This window comes from Lontra canadensis, unplaced genomic scaffold (genome assembly GCF_010015895.1).
Source record: "Lontra canadensis isolate GAN:19392208 unplaced genomic scaffold, GSC_riverotter_1.0 scaffold15, whole genome shotgun sequence".
Classification (NCBI taxonomy): Eukaryota; Metazoa; Chordata; class Mammalia; order Carnivora; family Mustelidae; genus Lontra; species Lontra canadensis.
Genome location: NW_022631009.1, coordinates 25,327,611 through 25,350,707, shown reverse-complemented (window position 1 = coordinate 25,350,707; position 23,097 = coordinate 25,327,611). Strand labels below are relative to the sequence as shown.

Genomic DNA, 23,097 nt, shown 5'->3' with positions numbered 1-23,097 from the left:
TTCCCAATGCTGGTTCTCTGTTAATTCCCTTAGCCCCGAAGTAATTGTTGATCATTTTGATGTGTGTGCACATACATGTTTGTATGTCTGTTTCCTTCTAGAACCTTTTTTTTCCTGTTTTTAAAATATACATTATAGGGGTGCTTAGGTGGCTCAGTGGTTTAAAGCCTCTGCCTTCGGCTCAGGTCATGATCTCAGGGTCCTGGGATCGAGCCCCGCATCGGGCTCTCTGCTCGACAGTGAGCCTGCTTCCTCCTCTCTCCCTCTCTGCCTGCCTCTCTGCCTACTTGTGATCTCTGTCAAATAAATAAATAAAATCTTAAAAAAATATATATACATTATAGCCACAAGAAATATAACTGGCATTTTTATATAAATGTTTCATACCAAAAATATTGTCCTACAGCATACTTTTTTCAGTTACCAGTATGATCTATAGATTACCTCATTCTTTCTAATCTACTCCATCGTATTTCATAGGTTGAATATACCATCATTTCGCTATTGTAAATATTTAGGTTTTCCAACAAGTAACACTTTAGTAAATGTCCTTATACACATGGACAAGTGTTTCTGTAGGTTGGTTGTCTAAAAATGAAATTGTAGTGTTGAAGGTTATATGAATTTAAATTTTTTTTTTAAAGATTTTATTTATTTATTTGACAGACAGAGATCACAGGTAGGCAGAGAGGCAGGCAGAGAGAGGAGGAAGCAGGCTCCCCACTGAGCAGAGAGCCCGACACGGGGCTGGATCCCAGGACTCTGGGATCATGACCTGAGCCGAAGGCAGAGGCCTAACCCACTGAGCCACCCAGGTGCCCCATGAATTTTAAAAATTGTAATAGGTACTACCCAAAACCCTGAAGTTGTAGAGACATTGCAGCTGTCTATGAAACTACTCGTTTCTGCATACCCACTGTAATAGAAACATGCAGGTAAGAAGTAAAAAACGAACAAACAAAACAAAACTAGAGAAAAAAATACTAATTCATTATTATGATTTGGAAAATTAGTTTTTGTATTTCTTTATGTGGGAATGAGGAAGTCTTCACTTTTCTATACTTTGTTTTGGTGGTGTTTGACATGCCTCTTCTGCAGATCAGGTATTTTGAGAATTATTAGAACAATAATTACTTGTGGGCTTTACAAAGTATGTAGAAACTTATTTGCTGACTTTGAGTTACAATTTTGTTTCTAAATCATTTAGTGGAAAGAGCTGTTAATGGAACGTTGTTGTCTCAAGCAACTTGTAAGCTCTGTGATGAAAACGAAAACTCTTTTACGGTGGCAAATGCTTTAGGAAACAGGTAAGCCATGTGCTGGGTGCTGACTTTTTAAATATCATCTTACATTTATATGGAATCTGTACCTTTTAAAAATACTTCCTATGATATCACTTTCCTCACAATAACTCAAAGAAGGATGGAAATAGACATTGACACATAAAGAAGGTGAAGCCTAAAGAATGAAACTGATTAGAGGTCAAGGCTTGACTCAATCTCTTATCAGTTGTTTGACCTTGGCAAATTTAGTAAGTCAGTCCTCTTGTCTTTAGAATGGAGATAAACCACCCACTTCATAGGCTTTTATCACAGCTCAGAAATCGATATGGGAATTTTTAGCATAGTGTTTTAGAGAGTAAACGCTCAGTAAAAGGTAGCTGTTTTTGTTTGTTATTATGTAATTTGTACATAATCTATAATATATATATATATAGCATTTAAGTATTAACTTCTGTTTACAGCATACTAGCTAGGTGCCTGGAACTGTGCTTTGTAATAAAGTTATATAAAGAACATATTACTAAGTAAATGATAATTATAGTAACCCAAGAACCCTGATTTATAACCCTATTTTCTATCACTTCCTGTTTCCCCTTCATACATACACACACACATACACACACACCCCTGCCTCTCTCTAATTCAGACATAATATCCCTATTTTAACCTCTTCAAATTTTTGTTGAGAGAACTACATGATGACTTCCCTCTAAGCATAGTTTTCTCTTCAGTTTCCAAGATTAAAATAGAAAATACTTGAGTAGCTTCTGCTGGGGATACTTAGTGTTGGATCACTACTTATCTTAGGCTGATATGGGCTGTGGTGTCCAAATATTGACTACTAGGCTGATGCCCAAGCCTACCCTTCCAGTACCAACTCAAGCCTAGATCTGTGCCATACTCCATCCCCTCCTACCTGCTCTATCTTACAAGTAATGAGTACAACAAACCATTCAGTGTCCCCACTACTCTGGTGGATCCTCTTCCTCCCTGTATACCATACATTAATGAAAAATATATTTTCCTAAAATAAATAAGGGTAATGAATAGACTTTGAAAGTGTTTATTATAGGTTGGGTGAAGGAATAGATACACATCTTTTTCAGCATATGTTTCCTTTTTTGCGTTGTGACAGACAAAATAAGGAAAGTAGATTTGATATAACTACATATGAAAACAGATTGGGTTTCGTTTATATGAAATTTTTGGGCTCTTAATTGAGTGACTTAACCATCCCATTCAATATTATTTATGCTACACACTCGATATAGTTTCAAAAGAATGCTCTCCTATTATTGATTAATTTTACTTATTTATTTATACCTTGCTTTGTAATAGAAGGAATGGTAATAAAATTAATCAAATCAGTGTTAGTATTTTTAATTTATTTATTACAAGTTATCACTTAGCTGAATGAATCTATTCTAATTCAGCATTTAGGAAGACAAGTGTTTGATGAAATTAGGTCTAGCATAATTCATTGACATTTAAAAATTTTTTTGTTATGTTGACAGATGTGTCCGATGCGAACCAACATTCATCAATACCAGCAGGACCTGTACCTGTTCAGCACCAAACATTTTAGTAAGGCTAATCAAATTAATAAGGCATATATTTTAAAATTAAGTTGGTTATACCTTTCCATAAACTATTTACTTATTTATTTTTTATTTATGAAGACAGGGGGATTATGTTTCAGCAACACAGGGAATTTTCCTTCACGTGTAATTTCATCTGCCCGTTATGGAGATCTTGTGAGTATGTTGCAGTTTTTTTGTTCCATCCTTGTTGCGTACTTCCTTTGCTCATTAGTCTGGGACTAAAATGAGAAACAGTTCTGTATAAGTCACTTTAAAACAGAAATTATCAATCTGAGAAACATTAACAACTCAGCGTTATTATTTACAAGTACCGTTCCTCTCTTCTCTACCTTGGCTCATCCTTTTTTGGTGATCTCCAGATGTTTAAGCTGGAAAGTTCTTTTATAGATCCTATAAAGATGCAGTGTTATTTATTAAGAGCACCAGAGACTCTTGACTTGAACCCTGGATTTGCCAGTCATTGATTATATATCCTTGGACTTACTTAATATTTCTAAACTTCAGTTTTATTGTCTGTACATTGGATATAGTAATCAAACTTACCTCATAGTACCTATACATGGTAATCACTGGAGAAATGAGGGTTATTCCTATCTGGCCAGGTTCTTTATTTTGTAGTTGAGAGCGTGGAGGCCTAGTGTTAGAGCCTTTGCAACAGTTGCTTGTCTATGTCTGCTTTGTAAAATGGGAAGAAAGTGGATGAATTGGAACTGAGGAGATCATGAATCCGAGGGAATAGGAATTAGATGACTAACTAGAAGTTAGTTAATGAGCACTGAAAATACCCAGTATGCCAGCAGAGCTGGGGGTGGACAGGCTAGGATCTGGTTGCTCAAATCATCCTTAGATCAGTGGGAGTGGTTAGGAGGAATTGGAGGACAACCATGATGAAGGTGGAATCTGGGCTCTTGAAAAATAAAGCAAAAATTCCTCTTCTCCAGTATTGTCTTATTGGTGTGATAGGCAAGTACCAAATATTTGCAAAACAACAAAATAAACTAAGATAGGGGTATAGAGATGGAGCTCTGAGATCACCCCAAAATTAGTTCCTTAGCAATAAGATAGATATCTTCTGGAGTGTTCTTCCCCAGTCTCAGGTTATAGTGACCTTCTGTATACCATTGTCAAACTTGTAGACCTTTATTTTTATTTTTTTTTCTTTTTTCCCTTTTTAAAATAATTCTGTCAAAAGTACCAATAAATTTCCTTTTCCTCTTTGGTGTCAGATCAGTCATACAGAGCTCCCCTCTCTTTCAGTCTCTTGATCTGGAACATGTCCTTAGTCTTTTCCTGCCTTACGTGAACTCAACAGCTTTGACGGTTATAGGCCTTATAGTCTACGGGATGACCCTTGACTGGGTCCATCCAGTTTTTCCTCATAATCAGGACATGGTTGGCAGGAAACCATAAAAAAAGTCTTGCTTTTCTCAGTGCATTGTACCATAACAGAGGGCGTGCAGCATTCATATGTCCTATCACTGGTGATGTTAACTTTGATCACCTGCTTTCAAGCTGCCATGTCTGCTCTAAGGGTACCATTTTTCCCTTTGTAATTGATTAGTATTTTGTGAGGAGAATTTTCAAGATTATGCTTTGTCTTCACCAAACATTAACAATAAGTAACAGTAAGCTTTAGTCTCCTTTGGTGATGCTTGCCTTTATCAACCACTACTATGAGGTTGCTAAATGTTTCCATCATTCTTTCTACATTTATCAACTAACCTTCTACTGTAAGGAAGTAGTTTCCCTTCTTCCCATTTATGTATGTATTTGTTTATTAATGTCAGTATAGATTAGTGGGTTCCTATTTCATTCAGTTGGTTGTAATCCAATACATGCATTGTTTTGATGTTCACATTGTCCTAGATTTAGCCACTGAAGGCCCTTCAAGTTGGCTCCTATACCTTTTTGATATGTCGCCATCATTCCTTGAGGATTTCTTTCCTTTCTGGCACAAGAAGATTTCCAGGTTCATTTTGTACTTTTCCTACATCATTCCTGGAATCAACCATTTCTCTAAGAATTTGTGGAGGATAATATTTAGAAACCAGGATTACCACACTTAGTATACCCTTTTAGGAGACATAGCTAAAATACACACACAAACACACACACTTATATACATATATCTATTTATAACTATTTATTTTATATATATATTGAAGTAAATGAGTTCATACTGATACTTGCACTTCTAAAGCAGTTCCTCAGTGTTCCTTCTAACCTTTCCTTTTGACAGATTTTCAGTACCTTCTCCAGTAGTGAGAAATCTGGGTCTCATCCTCACTTAATTTGTTTGTTCAGTCTAACAGTCTTTGAACCATACTGCTATCTTCCATACCACCTCCACATCCTCCCTTCTTCATGCCACTGTGCTGTTGATCCAGTGCAGACTTCTCTGTTAAGAAAAGGTGGGCATGGGCCCCTGGGTGGCTCGCTTGGTTAAGCAACTGCGTCAGCTCAGGCCATAATCCTGGAGTCCCAGGATTGAGTCCCGCATTGGGCTCCCAGCTCCATGGGGAGTCTCCTTCTCCCTCTGATCTCCTCCCTTCTCATGCTCTCTCTCACTCTCTCTCTCTCAAATAAATAAATAAAGTCTTAAAAAAAAAAAAGGAAAGATGGGCAGAGAAAGGCAATTCCGTTCTTAAAGTTAATCTGATTCAGTTAATGCATTTCTTCTAAACATATCAGTCTTGGACACTGATGCTTTCCTAAGGACAAGTTTAGATACCTTGATTTTAAGTCACTTTATAACGAGCATTGAGACAGGGTCTGTGTAGTTGTATGAGACGTGTAAACAAATATAGTTAAGATTATCTGACTGTCTGGGGCTCCTGGATGGCTCAGTTGGTTAAGCAACTGCCTTCAGTTCAGGTCATGATCCCAGAGTCCGGGGATCGAGTCCCACATCGGGCTCCAAGCTCCATGGGGAGTCTGCTTCTCCTTCTGACCTCCCCTCTCATGTTCTCTCACTCTATCTCTCTCTCAAATAAATAAAGAAAAAAAAAAAAAAAAGGTTATGTGACTATCTTGGCACAGTCCTCAGCCTGGCAGGTTTAAGAACTCAGTTTTAGCAGTGCATCTGGAGGTTAGTCATGGCCTAAGGGACCAGTTCAAAATAATTCAACCCACAAGAGACTAGATAGATTGATAAACCAGAATGCGTGTTTATTAGTTTATGTTGACACTGTAATTGGCAGCTAAAATGAAGTACTTGTATGACCTTGATAATTTACACTTTTCCTAATTGGAAAAGTGTGATTAGAACATGACATATCAAATGTTTTCTTGAACAAATTAGTTTTGTATAATTTTATGAGAGGCATTTATACCTGCTAATCAATAAAGAATTTTCTGTGTACATGGGTCAGTGTCTTCCCATTATCTTTCCCCAAAGATAGTAATAGTGATCTAGCATCTTTTAAGTTTTTCTCAACTTTTATTTTGAAAATTTCAAAATCACAGAGAAGCTCAAAGTACAATACCATGACCGTACATATATCTTTCACCTAGGTTAACTAGTCATTAATGTTTTTCCATGTGCATATAAAATGCATGCACACACACACACACACACACACATTTTTTTTCTTTCTGAGCCACTTGAAAGTAAGTTGTAGATAGATGTATGACACTTTACTCCTAAATATTTTACTATGTAGTGCCTAAGAACAAGGGGGTTTTCCCCCCGGTATCACACCAAAGAAATTTAAAATTAATGTAATAGATCTACCTGATATATTGTTCATTTCCAAATTTCCCCTCTTGTTCCAATAATGCCCTTTATGCTCCCTCCCCTTTCTGCAGGGGCAGGAGACGGGGAGGTGAGAATCCAAGGATCTATTTAAGGATCCCACACTTTGGGCACCTGGGTGGCTCAGTGGGTTAAAGCCTCTGCCTTCAGCTCAAGTCATAATCCCAGCATCCTGGGATCGAGCATGGGTCTCAGCTCCATCTTGGGCTCTCTGCTCAGCAGGGAGCCTGCTTCCTCCTCTCTCTCTACCTGCCTCTCTGCCTCCTTGTGATCCATGTCTGTCAAATAAATAAATAAAATCTTAAAAAAAAAAAAAAAAAAGATCCCACACTGCAATTAGTCTTTTAGTTTTCTTTAATCTAGACCCTGCTCTGTTTCGCTTTTGTGGTTTTGTTGTTGTTTTTGTTTTTATGCCATTGACATGCAGAGTCAAGGCCAGCTCTCTTGTGGAGTGTCTCACAATGTGGACTTTTCTGATTGTTTTCTTATGATTAGACTCAGTGAAACATCTTTTTGCAAGAATATGATATGGTGTTGTGGGCAGCCATTTCATCGTAACAAAGAGCACATGTTAGGTGGTCCATTTCCTGGTGATGCTAAATTTGATTGCCTGGTCACCATGGTATTTGCCACTTCTCTTCATTGTAAAGATACTGTGGTTAATAAATTAGCCTGAGATTTTACTTTGAGACTATGTAAATATACATTTAGTGGCCATTGACGAACCAATCTTGCCTGAATCAAGTTTTAAATTGGTCATTTCAGAATAATTTCACAGTTCTCTTACTCCGTCTACATTTATTAGCTAGCAGTCTTCTGTAAAGAGTGCTTTCCTTTCTCTCTGTGCTTTTTTCCTTTTTATTTTTTTGTGAACTCATGAAATCTTTGTTTTTTCAGTGTGTGATAATTGTTTACTGTTATTTTTCTTTTCGAAGCTCAAATTGTCCCACATTTTGAGATAAGCTCTTGTGTTATTTTGACATGTCTCCTTCAGTCCTTTTGTACTTCCTTGGTTTCTCTGTACCATGCTCCAGGCTCACCCAATGTAATTTTTAATAGCTACCTAACACTCTCATTAATGCACTGAAATTTATATAATTGTAATGCCTTTGAATATTTAGGTTTTCTATTATTAATAATATTGCTGTCAACCATTTTATGCAAATAGGTATGTTTTTCCTTTTGGAGAGATTATTTTCTTAAGATAAATTTCCTAAGTGTTTTTAAATTCCTGGTTTAAAATGTGTGGATATTATTTTATGAAAGTATCATGAAGCTTTAACACTGCTGCTAAAATTGTCTGTGGGTTTATTTTACATGAATTTCCAAGCACTGCTTGGAAAATCATTGCTTTCCATTTTTTTACTAAAAAACTAAAAAACTAGTTTTTTTATGTTATCTTCAATTTTATACACAGATGTGGAGTTTTTTTCTTAAAAATGGAGAATTTTTCCTCCTTAAAGAAATGAAAATAGTGACTTATGATTTTATTTTAGATTTTTTGGGTAGCTGTGGTGCAATGTTCCATATAATTTGGCTCTATCTCCTCTGTACCTGTCCAGTAAATTACCCTGAATGGTGTTTCTCGGTGTGTCATTTTTTTAGCAAGATACGCAGATAAGCTCCAAAGCAGTGGTTCTTAGCCAGAGATTTGTATCTGCAGCTTTCAGAGCCTATGCATGCCTTGGTTCTTCCTGGAGATTGATTTGGAATACAGCCAGGCATTTTTTGTTCTTAGGAAATCCCACAGGTGATTATAATGTTTATTGTTGAGAATCACCACTTTAGAGATTTTAAATGTTAGTTCTCTACATATCCCCAATTTCCTGTTGCTTAGAAATCATTCATAAATATTTCTCTTTTATTACTTGCCAATTTAGTGCAGCATAATAATCCTAAATCAGCAAATGTTAACAATGAAATACTAAATCAGTATCCAGGTTTTCTTTTATTTTCTTGCCATTTTGTTCTTTGTTTTTTGTATTACTAAAATGGGCATAGTATTTTTTTTTTATTATAGACACACTTTGTTTCCTTATATCTTTTGCCTAAGTGACATGATTTTGCAGTACAGTCCCTACTTGTAATAACTGAGTTTGGTTAGAATTCTTATATTTCCATTGAACTATTTTCTTACAACATTGAGAAAGTAATAATAGCCATTTCCCACTGGAAAATATGCATACTAATGTTTTCCTAGCGATGTACGTAAGGAATCTTCATTTGAATTTAAAACCAAAACTTACTTTTTTGTGAACAGGGCATGTCTTTCACTTCAGAATGGTTTGCAAAGTATTTGCAGTCATCAGCAGTTGCTTGTTGGGTAAGTTTGAATTTTTTAAAAGTAACTTTATCTCATTTTGAAGACTTGTGCACCTTTTTTCTCCCCAGATAATCAAAGTCTTCTCAGTAGATATGTCTCCTTGGTCATATAATATAAGAAGAATAAGTCATTTCTAGTGGAAAGAAAATACACAAAATTGAATGTCTTCCAGCTTGTTTAGCTGGGATTGAGTGTTGGGGGAAAGTGATTCATACTGTCATTTAATAAATGTTTATTAATGACCTACTACGTGCTAGGCCCTGCTCTCAGATCAGGTTATATATTTCAGAAAGAGAAAGGAGAAAAAAAGTCCCTCACAGCATTATATTCTAAGTAAATGCAGGTGGTTCTAAGTGCTGTAAAGACAAATAAACCAGTATAAAGAGCATAGAGAATGGAGGGAGTACTATTTTATTTAGGGTGGTCAGGATATGTATCTCTGCGGGTAAACAAAGTCCTGAAGGAAGTGAGAGTGAACCATGTAAATATCCAGGGAAAGAATGTTCTAAGCAGAGACCACAGCAAGTGCAGAGGTTCCAAAGCAGGAGTTCTCTGGTATGTTCATGCTTAAGAAAAGGAAGGAGGCTAGAGCAGCCAGAGCAGAGTAAGTAAGGGAAAGTGGAGAGATGGATTTGGGGATGAAGGGGGTGGCTATGGTGAGGACCTGGAGTTTACTGTAAGGGGTATAGAAGGATTTTGTGCAACGGAAAATATGATTGAACTTCAGGTTTTGAAAGGCTCACCAGCATGGAGAGGAGATTTGGCAGAAACAGGGAGACCAGTCAGCAGAGTATTACAGCAATCTGAGTGAGAGCTTGGACCCATAGCCAAGAATGGTAGCATGGAAATGAGAGAAGTTCGCTTTCTGGATATACAGTGAAGACTGAGCCAACAGGGTTTACTGAGGAGTTGGGTATGGGAAGGGAAAGAAAGATCACTGCAGTGTGTTTGATTTGAATAACTATAAAAATGGAGTTGCCTCTTCCTGATAAGGAAAACTGAGAAGTTTGAGAGGCAAACTTAACAAATTAGTTTTCTTTCAAATATAGTTATTAAAGTTATTAAGGTCCATGTTACATTTCTTTGCCATGGTTCTCTCATAGGTGTATGCCAATCTAACATCTTGCCAAGCTCTCGGAAATATGTGTGTGATGAACATGAATTCTTATGACTCTACCACTTTTGATGCATGCCGACTGTTTCAGTTTATCTTTGAAAATACTGCTGGACTGCGCACCGTTCATTCTATTTCATTTTGGTAAAGATATCCTGATTGATGAACTGTCATTTTAGCCAAATTCAGTGTAGTTACTTTCACAAATACTAACATTGGTACCCCATTATTAAAACAACTGTAATTGTTTACAGGAGACAGAACCTTCCATGGCTGTTCTATGGAGACCAGCTAGGATTAGCACCTCAAGTACTCAGTACCACACCTCTTCCTACAAATTTCAGTTTTAAAGGGGAAAACCAGGTATAAATCACTAGATTATTAAAGAACAACTATATTTTGATTTACAGTTTTAAAAGATAATAAGAATGTTGTTAGTCATAATTCTTGATTTTTTAGGTTGTTTCTAAAAATGTGATTACTAAACTAAATCTAAATATCAGCTGCTTGTAGGAATTAAACGATATAGCATTTAGCAGTCTTACCTGAGTCTATGGATACCTCTGGATGATGTGGTTGTGGTGGCAAGTAGCACTCGTGGGACTGGGAAGATTGTTCATATCACCAAATGCCAGACAGACTCAGTCTTCCTGTTTCTCTGCATTTCTAAGAAGTGCTTCTAAAGGTTGATTGAGACTCTATGCCATTTCCTTAGCACTTCACAGATCCAAATTTTTATCTTCAGCTTTTTGACCTTCTAGAATGATGGAATGGATTGTTCTTCCACCTACTAACTCCGCAACCATTCTACACATGCGAACACATGCAAACACACACAGACACACATACTCGTAACAGGTTTGAAAGGAGGTTGTCCATCACTAGCATTGCCTCTCAATTCTGGAATAATAGTTTTAATGCAAAACACAGTTCATTTATTTTAGGTGTGTTTAATCATAAAGATACTTAGATTAATTTTGCTTCGAAGTAAAGATAGTTGAATATTTGATCTTTGGGAAAAGAAAGGACCAGTCAACATTGACTGTTCCTTTATGGAATACTGCACTGTTTCTAGAGTCTGTAATGTTATTTTATTCTTGTTTTTACTGAATCAGAATAAAAAACTGAAGTTTGTTGCTGCTTCCTATGATGTAAGAGGAAATTTTCTCAAGTGGCAAACTTTAGAAGGAGGTATTTTACAGGTGAGCATACTTCTAGCTAAAGAATTAACTAATGTGCCTTGTTTTTGCCTCTACTAGATTACAGCATCATTTACATGCTACAGTTGATTTTTATCTTGTGCTTTAAATGGGAATTTCTTAAAACTACTTTAAGTGGTATTATATAAAGCATATGTTATGTTGGGGTTTAAGAACTCTTGACTATAAGCGAAGATACATATTCTGAAATATTTATCAGTTGTGTTCTTTTGCTATAGCTTTGTCCAGACACAGAGACAAGACTGAATGCTGCTTATTCTTTTGGAACAACCTATCAACAAAATGTAAGTTTCAACTATACTAGTCTATATTTTAGCTTCATTTTTCACATCAACAATAATTGGAATGATCTTTGAATTTTTGAAACCTTTTTAATAGTAATGAATAATTTCATAGATATAATATTTTATTATTTGGGTACAGAAAATCTTGGTATCTATAGAGTTTAAACATATAATGTAAGATTTTCATAATTATTATTTATATACTTCTAGGCATATAGGTCTTAAAAATAATATTTATTTCAAGCATTTTATTAATTTTTTAAGATTTTATTTATTTATTTGTGAGAGAGTCAGTGTGAGAGAAAGAGAGAGATCATAAGCAGGGAGGAGGGTAAAGGGTGAAATAGACTCTCTGCCGAGCAAGGAGCCTGATTTGGGACTTGATCCCAGGACCCTGGATCATGACCTGAGCTGAAGGCAGGTACTTAACCGACTGAGCCACCAAGACACCATATTCCTGAGCATTTTAGAATAAAGTAAAAATGTTATTAAGTTAATAAGTAAAAGTGCTTCTTTTTCTGTCCTTCCATACTTTTTCTCCCCTCTTCCCTCCCTGGCCTTCCTTCCTTTGGGAACCCATTTTTGAAATTACAGTATGGTACAAAGGAATATTATAAGCCATTAAACTTTTGCAAGCCATTTGCTTGTCTACAAAAGTACTTCTTGATAAAATGCATATACACACACCATAGAACAAAACTGTGATTTCAGTTTTGTTAAAACTACAATGAAAAATGTCATCATGGAAACCAGATTGGAATATAATAAGCCTTTTTAATAGTAGTCATCTCTGGATGGTGGGATTACAAGTGATTTATTTTTTTATTTTTTATATTTTCCAAATCCTCTATCATGAACATGAATTTACTTTTTTTTTTTATCATAAATGATTTAGATGTTATTTTAAAAAGAAGAAAGAAATACTATTATATGTTTACCATAATCCAGGAGAACCAACCCTGATTAAATGCTTGCTGCTGGATGCTCAGCATTTTATCCTTGTTATCTCATTTGATCTGCAGAATAACTGTGAGATATATTTCATTACCTGTGCTTCATAGATGAAAAATGGTGCTCGGTGAGATTAGTTAATTGACTTAAGGTCTTGGATCAGGTAAATTGTAGAACCAGTGTTCGGTTAGGCTTAAAATCCCTGGTTTTTCCGTTGAACCTGGCTGCCTCTGAAGTAGTTCACAGCTTACTAGAGAAGACAGCTATCTAGACAAAGAATTGCAAAAATGTGGAATGTGGTGTATTTAAGGTGCCATATTGTTACAAAGGAGGAGTCATCAGCAATCCCTGGGGAAGTATTAAAAGACTTCTCAGGATGAGTGATATTTGGGCTTATAGAACAAATATAAGTTTACCAGGGAAGCTCAGTGGGGAAGGGAATGTCAGGCAGGAACGTTTGCAATGTCAGAGAGAAGTAGAATACCGTAGTGTATTTAGGAACTGCAAGTAGATTAGTATGAATGAACACTAGACTGGTAGGGAACAGTGGAGGATAGGCCTGACTGTCTTAAGGGAAGCTGAATCATAGACAACATAGTACATGAGGAGAAAGAATTAAGACCTTATCCCATAGGACAGTGGTTTTCAACTTTTTCACTGATGTACACTTACTGTTGAGAATGAAGGCATACCCTCTCCATCTGTGTTATAGGACAAGAACCAGGCAGTTCTTTAGTCTTAGTTCTTTTGGCCCTTAAAAAGAATCATGTTTAGGGGCGCCTGGGTGGCTCAGTGGGTTAAAGCCTCTGCCTTCGGCTCGGGTCATGATCCCAGGATTCTGGGATTGAGCCCCGCATTGGGCTCTCTGCTCGGTGGGGAGCCTGCTTCCTCCTCTCTCTCTGCCTGCCGCTCTGCCTACTTGTGATCTCTGTCTGTCAAATAAATAAATAAAATCTTAAAAAAAAAAAAAGAATCATGTTTATATTATTCAAGTTTGGAAATCACATGGAAATGCATGTAAATAAGATAGCTTAAAGATATTTTATTTTACAAAATTAAAAAATGCTTTAAAAGATATTAAATATGCTTTCTTATTTTCAGTGCTTTCATTTTTTTCTTTTATTTTCCAGTGTGAGATTCCTCTTTCTAAGATCCTAACCGACTTTTCCTCTCCTATATTTTATGATGTGTACCTTGAATATACTGATGAAAACCAACACCAATATATTTGGGCTGTACCTGTGTTAAACCTAAATCTTCAATACAATAAAATACTTGTGAACCAAGGTAAGGCATCTGTATACTCTTTCTTTGAGCTAAAAACCAATAAATAAGTCAACCAGCATGATAATTTAGTAAACCATGGGTTATAAAAGAGAGTATGGATTTTCTCTTATTATATGGTTTTATATAGTTTGCCAAAAAGTAAAATAATAAGACTGCTGGTATATTTGGACATTTTTACCAAACATGTCAGGCTTACTGTTAAGAAATTAATATCATTGCTTAAGTGTAAGCTGAGAAAAATTAGTAGAACTATAAATTGGGGTTACACTTCTTCAAGCTGTTCTCAAGCTGCTTTTTGGATAAATTCATTTATTTTGTTTTTGTATCAGAAAATCCTTCTTATTAGGTAATTTGCAGGGAAAGTATCTTCCAAACAATCAAGATATTCAAGTGAGGTAGGGAAAGCTATTACCAGGAATTTCTTATAGCAATAGCTGTTTGTGCAGCCATCTTATCTAAAACAGAGTACACTAATTTTGTGTTTTAAATTTATTCAGTAAACTTCTCAAGAGCCATCTTGAACAATTTGAAAGTATTTTTTTTAAATGCCATCTTTCTTTCTTTCTTTCTTTTTATGAAAAAAGACAGTAGCTCTAGCAAATGGCTTCTGACTCGGCGCATTTTCTTAGTGGATGCACTAAGTGGACGAGAAAATGACTTAGGAAGTCAGCCAAGATTAATTCGGATTGCCACCCAAATATCACTGAGGTAAACAAACATCTGTTGCACTAAATTAAGCTTGGAGTGTACAGGATTTTAATTAAAGTGTTTACTAGTAATTATCCGAGGAAAACAGTAAGGACAACTGAATTGGAACAATAGGTAAGTTTTTTTAGATATCTGTGTCGATTGGTATACACCAGTTGAAGTGAGGAGTGCCAAGGGAAGAATTATAACAGAAGAACCCAAAGAGTTTTGTCAGAATTCATACTCTGGCCCTGCTGAATTAGAATGGGTTGAGAGGTGGAGAGGAATTGAATAGCAGTGGGCTGAAATGGAAATGTTAGAAAGAGCCCACCCAGTGTTTGCAGTGGGTAGGCCTCCTGTGTGTTTTCACCTCCTTACTGGTCTATGTTGGCCCAGATTAAGTATCAACACTTCCATCTTCTTAGGAAATCTTAACGATGACCCTACCTTAGAGTAGTGCCACGCAGCTCTTATTTCTGTTTTCAGTATGAGATTGCTACTTCTAGATCATCACCGACTTTCCCACTCTAATATTTTTTGATGTGTACCTTGAGCACTGGTGAAAATCAACACCATCATCTTATATGAGTCTGGCACTTGGAAGCACTTCAGTATCTTTTTTTCATTGTTATTTCATTCTGATTTTCATGTTAGTCTTATGAGGTATAAGCAGTACAGAAGCTCTATTATATATCTTGCTGAAATCCAAATGTACTGTTTTTAGCATTCCCTCAATTTACTAGTGTATCACTAGTAAAAATGAAATGAGACCTAGTCAGGTCTGACCCAGTCGTGGTGAAACCATGCTAGCTGCTAGTGTTTGGCACTTTCCTTTTTTGAATTTACAAATTATACCCATCCCTTGAATTATGGCACTATGTGCCATAAACAGTACGGGATATAACACACATTATTTTGTTAAGAATTTATATTTCTCTTTTTTTGTTGTTTTTTTTTAAGATTTTATTTATTTATTTGACAGACAGAGATCACAAGTAGGCAGAGAGAGAGGAGGAAGCAGGCTCCCCACTGAGCAGAGAGCCCGATGTGGGGCTTGATCCCAGGACCCTGGAATCATGACCTGAGCCGAAGGCAGAGGCTTTAACCCGCTGAGCCACCCAGGCACCCCTATATTTCTTTTTTGAAAATCAGGATGTTATCTGCCTTTTTCTAGGCTTTAACACTTCAGTCTTGACTGTTGCTCAGAGAGGGTCCACAGGGCTTCAGTGATTTCATTTGTGAACTTCATAAGACCTAGGTCAGGAAGTTTCTAATTTATCTCGGATGGTATATTTTAATATTAAAGTTTTTTATATTACTTAAGATAGCTTGTGTTGGTACCACTAATTTATGTTTGACCTTCCCTAGTCCTTATTAACTGGTTGGTTCTGAGATCACCAAGACTATCCATATTAAAAAAAAGAAAGTTAAGTGTATGTTTAAAAACTTAGATATATTTATAACTAGAAGTGTATTTTCTCATAAACAGCATCCACCTTGTACCCAATACAAAAAATGGAAACATTTACCCTCCTTTAATTACCATTGCGTACAGTGACATTGATACCACAGATCCCAGCAGCCAGTCTGTGAAGGTGAGTCCCATGCTGGTCAGTGCCTCTCTATGTGTTAATGTCATACTGATGGAGTGTACATTATAGTCAAAGGCTAGTAGTCCTTTTTCAGGTTTTAAATAAATACTGCACTTAATATAATCAAGTCTTAAATTGCTTTTTACTAATAATGATAAAGGTGAGTTCCTGTGGATCCTTCAGGTAAAAAAAACAAGAATTAAGTTTTTTTTCTAGACACCATTGGCAGCAGTCAGGCATCCCCGTTCGGGATCCTGGGGTATGAGACACGCAGCATCTGCTTCTGTCCTCTTTGGCCAACTTGTTTGCACTAAGATTTTGTTTCTTTGGTTAATTAAACCAGAAACTCAAACTTTCAGGAGGCATGAGTGGCCTCTTCTCACCAGGCTTGCTCATTTGGTGGAAATAGACTTCAACATGTAGAAAGAGATTCGAATTATCAGTAGTTTATAACTAGTAGTGCCGAAGTGAAGTAGAAAATACAGTTTGGACCTGCAGCCACGTAGGCATCCTCCTACTTCTCCAACTTAAAGTTAAGTGCAGAACTAAAGGCCTCCTTGCCTGGGAGGTCCTTTGTGGAGGAGAGACCGCATACACCCTGAAGATGGGCTACACCAAAGGGAATGAGCCTGTAAAAGGCTGAGTTCCTTCTCCCAACATCACCAGTTAGATAAAGCCTCTCTGCTTTGAGGAGGGGTTCATGACAGAGGGATAGAGATAAAAACCAGAGGTAATCCTTCTATACTTTTTCCTCAGAGAGATTAAATGGATATTCCCTTCCCTCTCTGGAAACATGAGAGCTGTATAAGTATTCCCTCCCTCCAAACCTCACTAACAGCTTTTAATTTCCACTATTTTACTTTTCTAAATTTTAATGTTCTAGTTCCTATAGCCAGTACTTGGCTTCTCTTTTGTGCTTTTATTCTTTTTCCACTTGTACTCAGCTGCTACTGGATTTAGGTTTTCATGAAGCAAAAGGTAGGCACATAGGATAACTTTTTTCTAAAGGATTTTACATCCTCATTTGTATGACCTAATTGGATGTTAAAATTAGTTTCCATTGCCTGAGCTTTTATGCACCATAATAGGAGAGAAGAATCCAGAATCAGGATTAGTAACAACAAAAGACTGACTGGTTTAAAATTTCCTGGGTAACCAAGAGTATATTTATTTTAAGATTAAAAACACTTCTGGTTCTATTCTTTAACTATTTTTGTTGTTGTTTTTTAAAATATTCCAAGAGTGGTCTTGATAAATTAGAAAATAACAGATAGAAAAGGAATTGAGAGAATCATGAAACTATACTGATGAAGTCCACCTCGGATTCATTCTAAGTGTAGAATGTACAATTCTTTCATCATTTCTTAATTTTTTATGACAGTTGTTGTAAAAAATCTATATTAGTTAAGCATTCACCTACATCTCTGCTCTCTCACCAACAGCAAATAACTTCTCTCAGATTTTCTGAGCAGATCAGGACGATTCCTCAGATTTCCCCTCAGATGAATTCCCTCAGATTTCCTCTTTAATACTTCAAAATCTCTGTCTCATTATCCTTCCTGTCTCTTGTTCTCAGTTTTAAGAACAAAGGACCTTCCTCTTTTCTTAAACTAATCTTCTACCTGTGCTTGTCTTCTGTTTCATCCCTAATCCCTTTTTTCAGCCAGCTCCTCTCCTGGTCCCTTTCCTTTGCTTATAATAACCATCAAGTTGTCCTATCTTAAAAACAAAGTAAAACAACCAAACAATAAAATCTTTCCTCAATTCTGCCAGCCTTTTAGCTTGCTGTTGTTTATCTTTCCTTGATTTCCCAACTGTTTACTCTCATCATTTGCAGTCTGGCTCTAGTCATTTTGCTTCTTTGAAAACCTCTTTCTGGAAGGTCAGCAATGAATTCCACATACACTGGCTTTATTTCTTTATAACTTGACATTCATACAACATTTGACATCATATTTCAAGACTTGTTCTTGAACTTTTGTTCTGTGATCTTGGTCAGACTTTGGTATGTAACCTCTCCTACCTCTCACAGTCCTGTTTTTCTGTCCTTTACTGGTTCTTCTTTCTCTTCTTATCTCTTAATACAGTGGTATCCCTAAGATTCTTGTTTGGCTCTTTGAATAATCTGCCTTCTCAGGGTGTAATTGTTGAGACAGTTGCTAAATTCTTGGTGTATAAGATTAGTCACATTCCTCAGTTATAAAACCTACCAGAAAATGAAATACCACTAGCTTGACTGCTGTTAAGAACCTAAATGAGTTCTTAATAAACCCTTCTTTCTTTTATGTATGTTCAAAAGGGATATTCAAAGCATCATGAATAGTTCCTCAAACTATTTCCATTTATATATAAGTGAGGGTCCACTCCAGTAATACTGATAGATTAAAAGTATGGCATTTATGTACAAATACATCTTTATAGTAAAAGTAGCTTTGTGTTATATGATTTCAGTATGGCTAATTTGCTTTCTTTCAAATATCAGGTTTCTTTCTCAGTCAAATATGAAATGAATCAAGGAGAAGCACAAGTCCAGACAGATGTAAGTTTAGTTTAACTTGTTAAAATATTTACAGTATATTTCCTAATTAAAAAATGTTTACATATACAGGGGAATTATCAAAATAGTTCTGCCATGTATCCTTCACCAAGCCTCCCCTAATGTTACCATCTTCCATAACCATAGTGCAATGATCACCGTAAGGAAAATAATACTGATGTAATCGTGTTAACTGATCTACATACTCTGAATTTCACAAGTTTTTTCACTATCCTTTTTCTGTTTTAGACCCAGCTCAGGGTCACATATTGCTTTTAGTGGTCTCGTCTCCTTAGTTTCCTTTAATCTGTGATAGGACCTCAGGCTTTATCTTTGTTTTAGAGCCCTCCTACACTTTTGAAGTGTACTGGTCAATCATTTTGGCCTTCAATTGGTTTTATCTGATGTTTTCCAACAATTAAATCAGGTTCATGTAGTTTTGACACAGATACCACCAATATGATGTTGTGCCCTTCTCAGTGCATCATTTCAGAAGGTACACGGTGTCAGGATGTCTTATTTCTAATGATATTAACTTGGATCATATACCTAAGGTGGTGTCTGTGGGGTTCTCCACTGTATTTTTCTATTTGTAATTAAGTATCTTGTGAGGAGATACTTTGGGAGGATGCAAATAATCTGCTTCTCATTATCCTTTTGGTCTCTAATTTTAGTATCCAATGATGATTCTTGTCTATAAAAAGTATTACTGTAACATCTGCCTGATACTGATTTTTCTATTTTTGCCATTTTTTCTATGTTTGTTAAATGGAATTCTATAAGGAGCTGTCCCTTTGCTCACATAGATTTATTTATTCAATTATTTCTTTAAATCAGGATGAATTCCTTTATATTTATTTTATTCTAGTGATTATAGTTCATTACTATCTGTCTTCTTCCCCAAATTGTCCTAGAGATAGCCATTGGGAGTTCCTTCAACTTGGCCTCTATGTCCTTGCAACACACCCTCCACCATTTTTGAGCACATCTTTATACTCTATTAGCATATTTGAACATGGATGAGGAAATTACATAAATTCCAAAATGTTCTTTTTTTTAGATTGCTTTGGGTGTTTTGGGTGGGCTGGCTGTTTTATCATCTCTTCTGAAGACAGCAGGATGGAAGAGGCGCATTGGGAGTCCCATGATTGATTTACAGGTATGAGCTCAGCAGTTTTAAAAGTATATTTTCATCTTTGACTACTTTGTATCCTCCTTTTAAGATATAGCTGGAGAACAAGTAAAAAATCGCCTTAAGTTTCTCAGGGGTATATAACTAGGAGAGGTATATGCACACCTTCTTCCCCTCCCACGTTGCTGTGTGCCAGGCTACACTCCCACCAGCCATGCTGTTCTGGTTTCCACACATCCTCACCAACGCCTGGTATTTTTCCAGCCTTTCCATTTTTTGCCAATCTGGCAGTATAAGTAGTATATCATTGTTGGTTTCATTTTCACTTCTCTGCTTTTCATATACTTTATTAATCATTTGGGTTTCCCCTTCTGTAAACTGCCTGTTTATAGCCCTTGCAAATTTTTCTATTAGGTTTCCAGTTTCTCTTGTTTATTTAAAGGAGTTTTTTGTGTTTTCTAAATATGAATCCCTTTTTGGTTTTTAATATTAAAATATCTCTTCCAAATATGACCCATCTGTTATTTTTATCATTGTGTTACTTTGTTTGACAGAAACTCTAAATTTTGATATTGTCACATCTGATTAGTTTTTCATATCCTTCTAGAATATTTTTTTAGGAAAACCTTCCCAATCTCAAGATCTCCTCCCAGGTTTTATTCTAGTAACTATAGAGTTTTATTTCCAATAGTCTTTTTTTAATTGATCTTTGTTTTTATTTTTATCTAACATTTATTGAATATATGCTATATGCTAGGTGCCTTTTTAAGTTTTATTTATGATTTGTTTAATCCTCACAATAGCTCTGTGAAATTAGATACTATTATTATCATTTCTGTTTTACGCAGAATGAAATCATGACAGAAGTAAAATAAACTCTCATTTTAAAATTTTTAATACTTTTTTTAAAGATTTATTTATTTGAGAGAGAGAGAGTGCAGTGGGAGGGGCAGAGGACGAGAATCTTCAAGCCGACTGCCTCTGAGCATGGAGCGTGATGTAGGGCATGATCTCACGACCATGAGATCATGATTTGAACTAAAACCGAGAGTTGGACAATTAACTTACTGAGCCACCCCTCTACTCATTTAATTTTTACAACTCAGTAATAGGTGCTATTTATTTCCATTGTGCTGATGAAGAACTTGGGAAAGGCAACATAGTGACTTCCTTATACTGGAATATCTTCCTGACACCAAAGTCAGTGTGCCAAGGAATCAGAGGAGTGGGGCTTGGTTTACTGTTCAAAATAGAAAGAAAGGCTTTCCAGAGAAGTGAACTTTAGGCTGGGCTGGGTTATCTGTGCATTGCACAAGTAGTCACTGAGGACCTACTTTCTTATTGCCAAGAATGCTACCAGGTGTTGGGGGATGTGATAGCAAAGACAGATCTGGTCTCTATTCTCAGAGCTCATGCGAGTTTGCCATAAAGAAGAAGGAAAGAATATTTGATGAAATAATAAACAGTGCCCATTTCATTCCACAAAGTAGTTGAAATGCAAGTTAATCATGGAGTAATTGGTTGGAACTGGCAGATGAGGCTAAAAAGTCCACTTTGGTCTAGGTTGTAAAGGACTTTGTGGATCTGGAATTTATTAGTGAAGAGTCAGTGTACATTTTTAGGAAAGGTAGTGACACAGTCCAATTTACATTTTAGAAAACTAACTCTGGTGGTAGTATGAAGGGCTGACTGGGGTGCAGGACTCCAAACTAGGAAAGAATTTGTAAGCAATGTAACTTTCTTAGGTGGTGAAAGATGAGAAGCGTTGGGTAAGACAGGTGCTTTTGTGAATAGACTGAAAGGTACAGATCCAAAGGAATCCAGGAGGTGGCCACAGTTGGGCATTATAACTGAGTGATGCCTGGATACATCAAACAAGTCTTCCACCTTAAGAAACTGGGTAGAGAATATGTTACTGAAGGTGACGGTATAAATAGATTGAGTCTCAAACAATTATAATTCTCTTCTTAAATTGCAGACAGTTATGAAATTCTTGGTGTACTATGCTGGTGATCTGGCCAATGTTTTCTTTATCATCACTGTGGGAACAGGTCTTTATTGGCTTATTTTCTTCAAAGTAAGTGAGTTCCTGAATTTAACCTAATTATTAATACCTGAATAACTGGTAAACTGTCCATATAATGGATCTATTCTTATTTGGGGGTATTTCTGATGAAGAGTATTGAGGCAAGTGCTAAACCACCATTTCTTGAATGTGATATTTATTGAATATCACCACCTTCCTTTTCTATGCTTCTTTGGTTTATAAATTGTGTTTATTAAAAACCTGTGTGGTCATATTTGACAGTGTAATTTTTATCATAGGCACAGAAATCAATCTCTGTTTTGCTACCAGTGCCCGCTCAGGAAGAACGTCTTGTTACTTACGTGGGATGTGCTTTTGCTCTGAAGGTAAGTTTCAAAGGACAGGTTCCTGAATTTAAAAGACCTGCTAATAAAGTTATAAGTCTTTAAAATTAAAATGCTTTCAAAGCCTTGGGTGTAAAATTTAGTTTGATTTTAAAAGGAAGCATGAATTATTTTATTTTACCAAGGATATCTACTTTTATTTATAATAGTTCATTCTCAAAATCAAGCCTAAGTGATTTTCCTAAGAAGCCATAGTAAGTATTTTTGGATTAATACAAGTTAGAGCTAATTTGATAAGGTGATAATTCATTTTATGGCTGTCTTTTTTAAAGTCTGATGATACATTCATAATGGGATAAAATGCCTTTGGGCATGAATTTTATCTCTTTAGTGGACTGTAAAAGGTACCACCCTAAATAACATGATGAATTGGTCTTAGAATTTGTTTTCTCTTCCTCCATATTCTTTTTCTCCTCTTCCCATGGCATCCCCTCTCCCTATTTCATTGTTCTGTCAATGTATGTGAAGCTCCTTAACATGCCCCTGGCATATCCCATCCATGGTCCTGTGATTATTCAGTGTCTGCTTTTCCCATTGATCGGTGAGCTCCTCGAAGAGAGGAATCATCCTATCCTTATCCTTTTATCCTTTGATGAATAATGCATCTACTAGGAAGAACACCCTAGATTAAACATACTACTTCTGTTAAATGAAAAAGATGTGTTTCAACAACACATTTTTAAAAACTAAGTATCTCAATACCAGGAATAGGAAAAAAAAGATAGAGAAGGCCTCTTAAAGGCCTCTTAAATTAAGGCCTCTTAAATTAAGGCCTCTTAAATTAAAGCTTTAATTAGGACAGCAGATTATAGCTGAAAAATACCTTTACTTATAAAGAAATCAGATGGACTAGAAAATAAAGTATGCTTTTGGAAACCTTGGGAAAGCGTTATAATTAGGCAT

The 23,097-nt window shown here is 36.1% G+C and overlaps 1 protein-coding gene and 1 long non-coding RNA gene across 3 annotated transcripts in view; one reads left to right on the top strand and one right to left on the bottom strand.

Moving 5' to 3' along the window:
- TMEM67 (transmembrane protein 67) overlaps positions 1–23,097 on the top strand; it is a 50,207-nt gene that overhangs the window by 10,236 nt on the left and 16,874 nt on the right. For both annotated transcript variants that reach the window (XR_004382820.1, XM_032858710.1), the window contains exons 4-18: positions 1,208–1,307; positions 2,798–2,867; positions 2,963–3,037; positions 8,899–8,961; positions 10,065–10,219; positions 10,330–10,438; positions 11,191–11,277; positions 11,514–11,579; positions 13,661–13,817; positions 14,402–14,525; positions 15,994–16,099; positions 18,579–18,635; positions 19,693–19,791; positions 21,743–21,841; positions 22,090–22,176. Coding sequence is in view for 1 of the 2 variants with exons in the window: in XM_032858710.1 (XP_032714601.1) it covers positions 1,208–1,307; positions 2,798–2,867; positions 2,963–3,037; positions 8,899–8,961; positions 10,065–10,219; positions 10,330–10,438; positions 11,191–11,277; positions 11,514–11,579; positions 13,661–13,817; positions 14,402–14,525; positions 15,994–16,099; positions 18,579–18,635; positions 19,693–19,791; positions 21,743–21,841; positions 22,090–22,176 (1,454 nt within the window). In the remaining variant the exon portion in view is untranslated. The remainder of the gene's footprint in view (positions 1–1,207; positions 1,308–2,797; positions 2,868–2,962; positions 3,038–8,898; positions 8,962–10,064; positions 10,220–10,329; positions 10,439–11,190; positions 11,278–11,513; positions 11,580–13,660; positions 13,818–14,401; positions 14,526–15,993; positions 16,100–18,578; positions 18,636–19,692; positions 19,792–21,742; positions 21,842–22,089; positions 22,177–23,097) is intronic.
- On the bottom strand, positions 3,010–20,059 carry LOC116868409. Its single transcript, XR_004382821.1, has 3 exons — positions 19,930–20,059; positions 8,885–9,094; positions 3,010–3,102 (listed from the first exon to the last, which is right to left on the bottom strand). It is a non-coding gene; the product is annotated as an uncharacterized LOC116868409 (long non-coding RNA).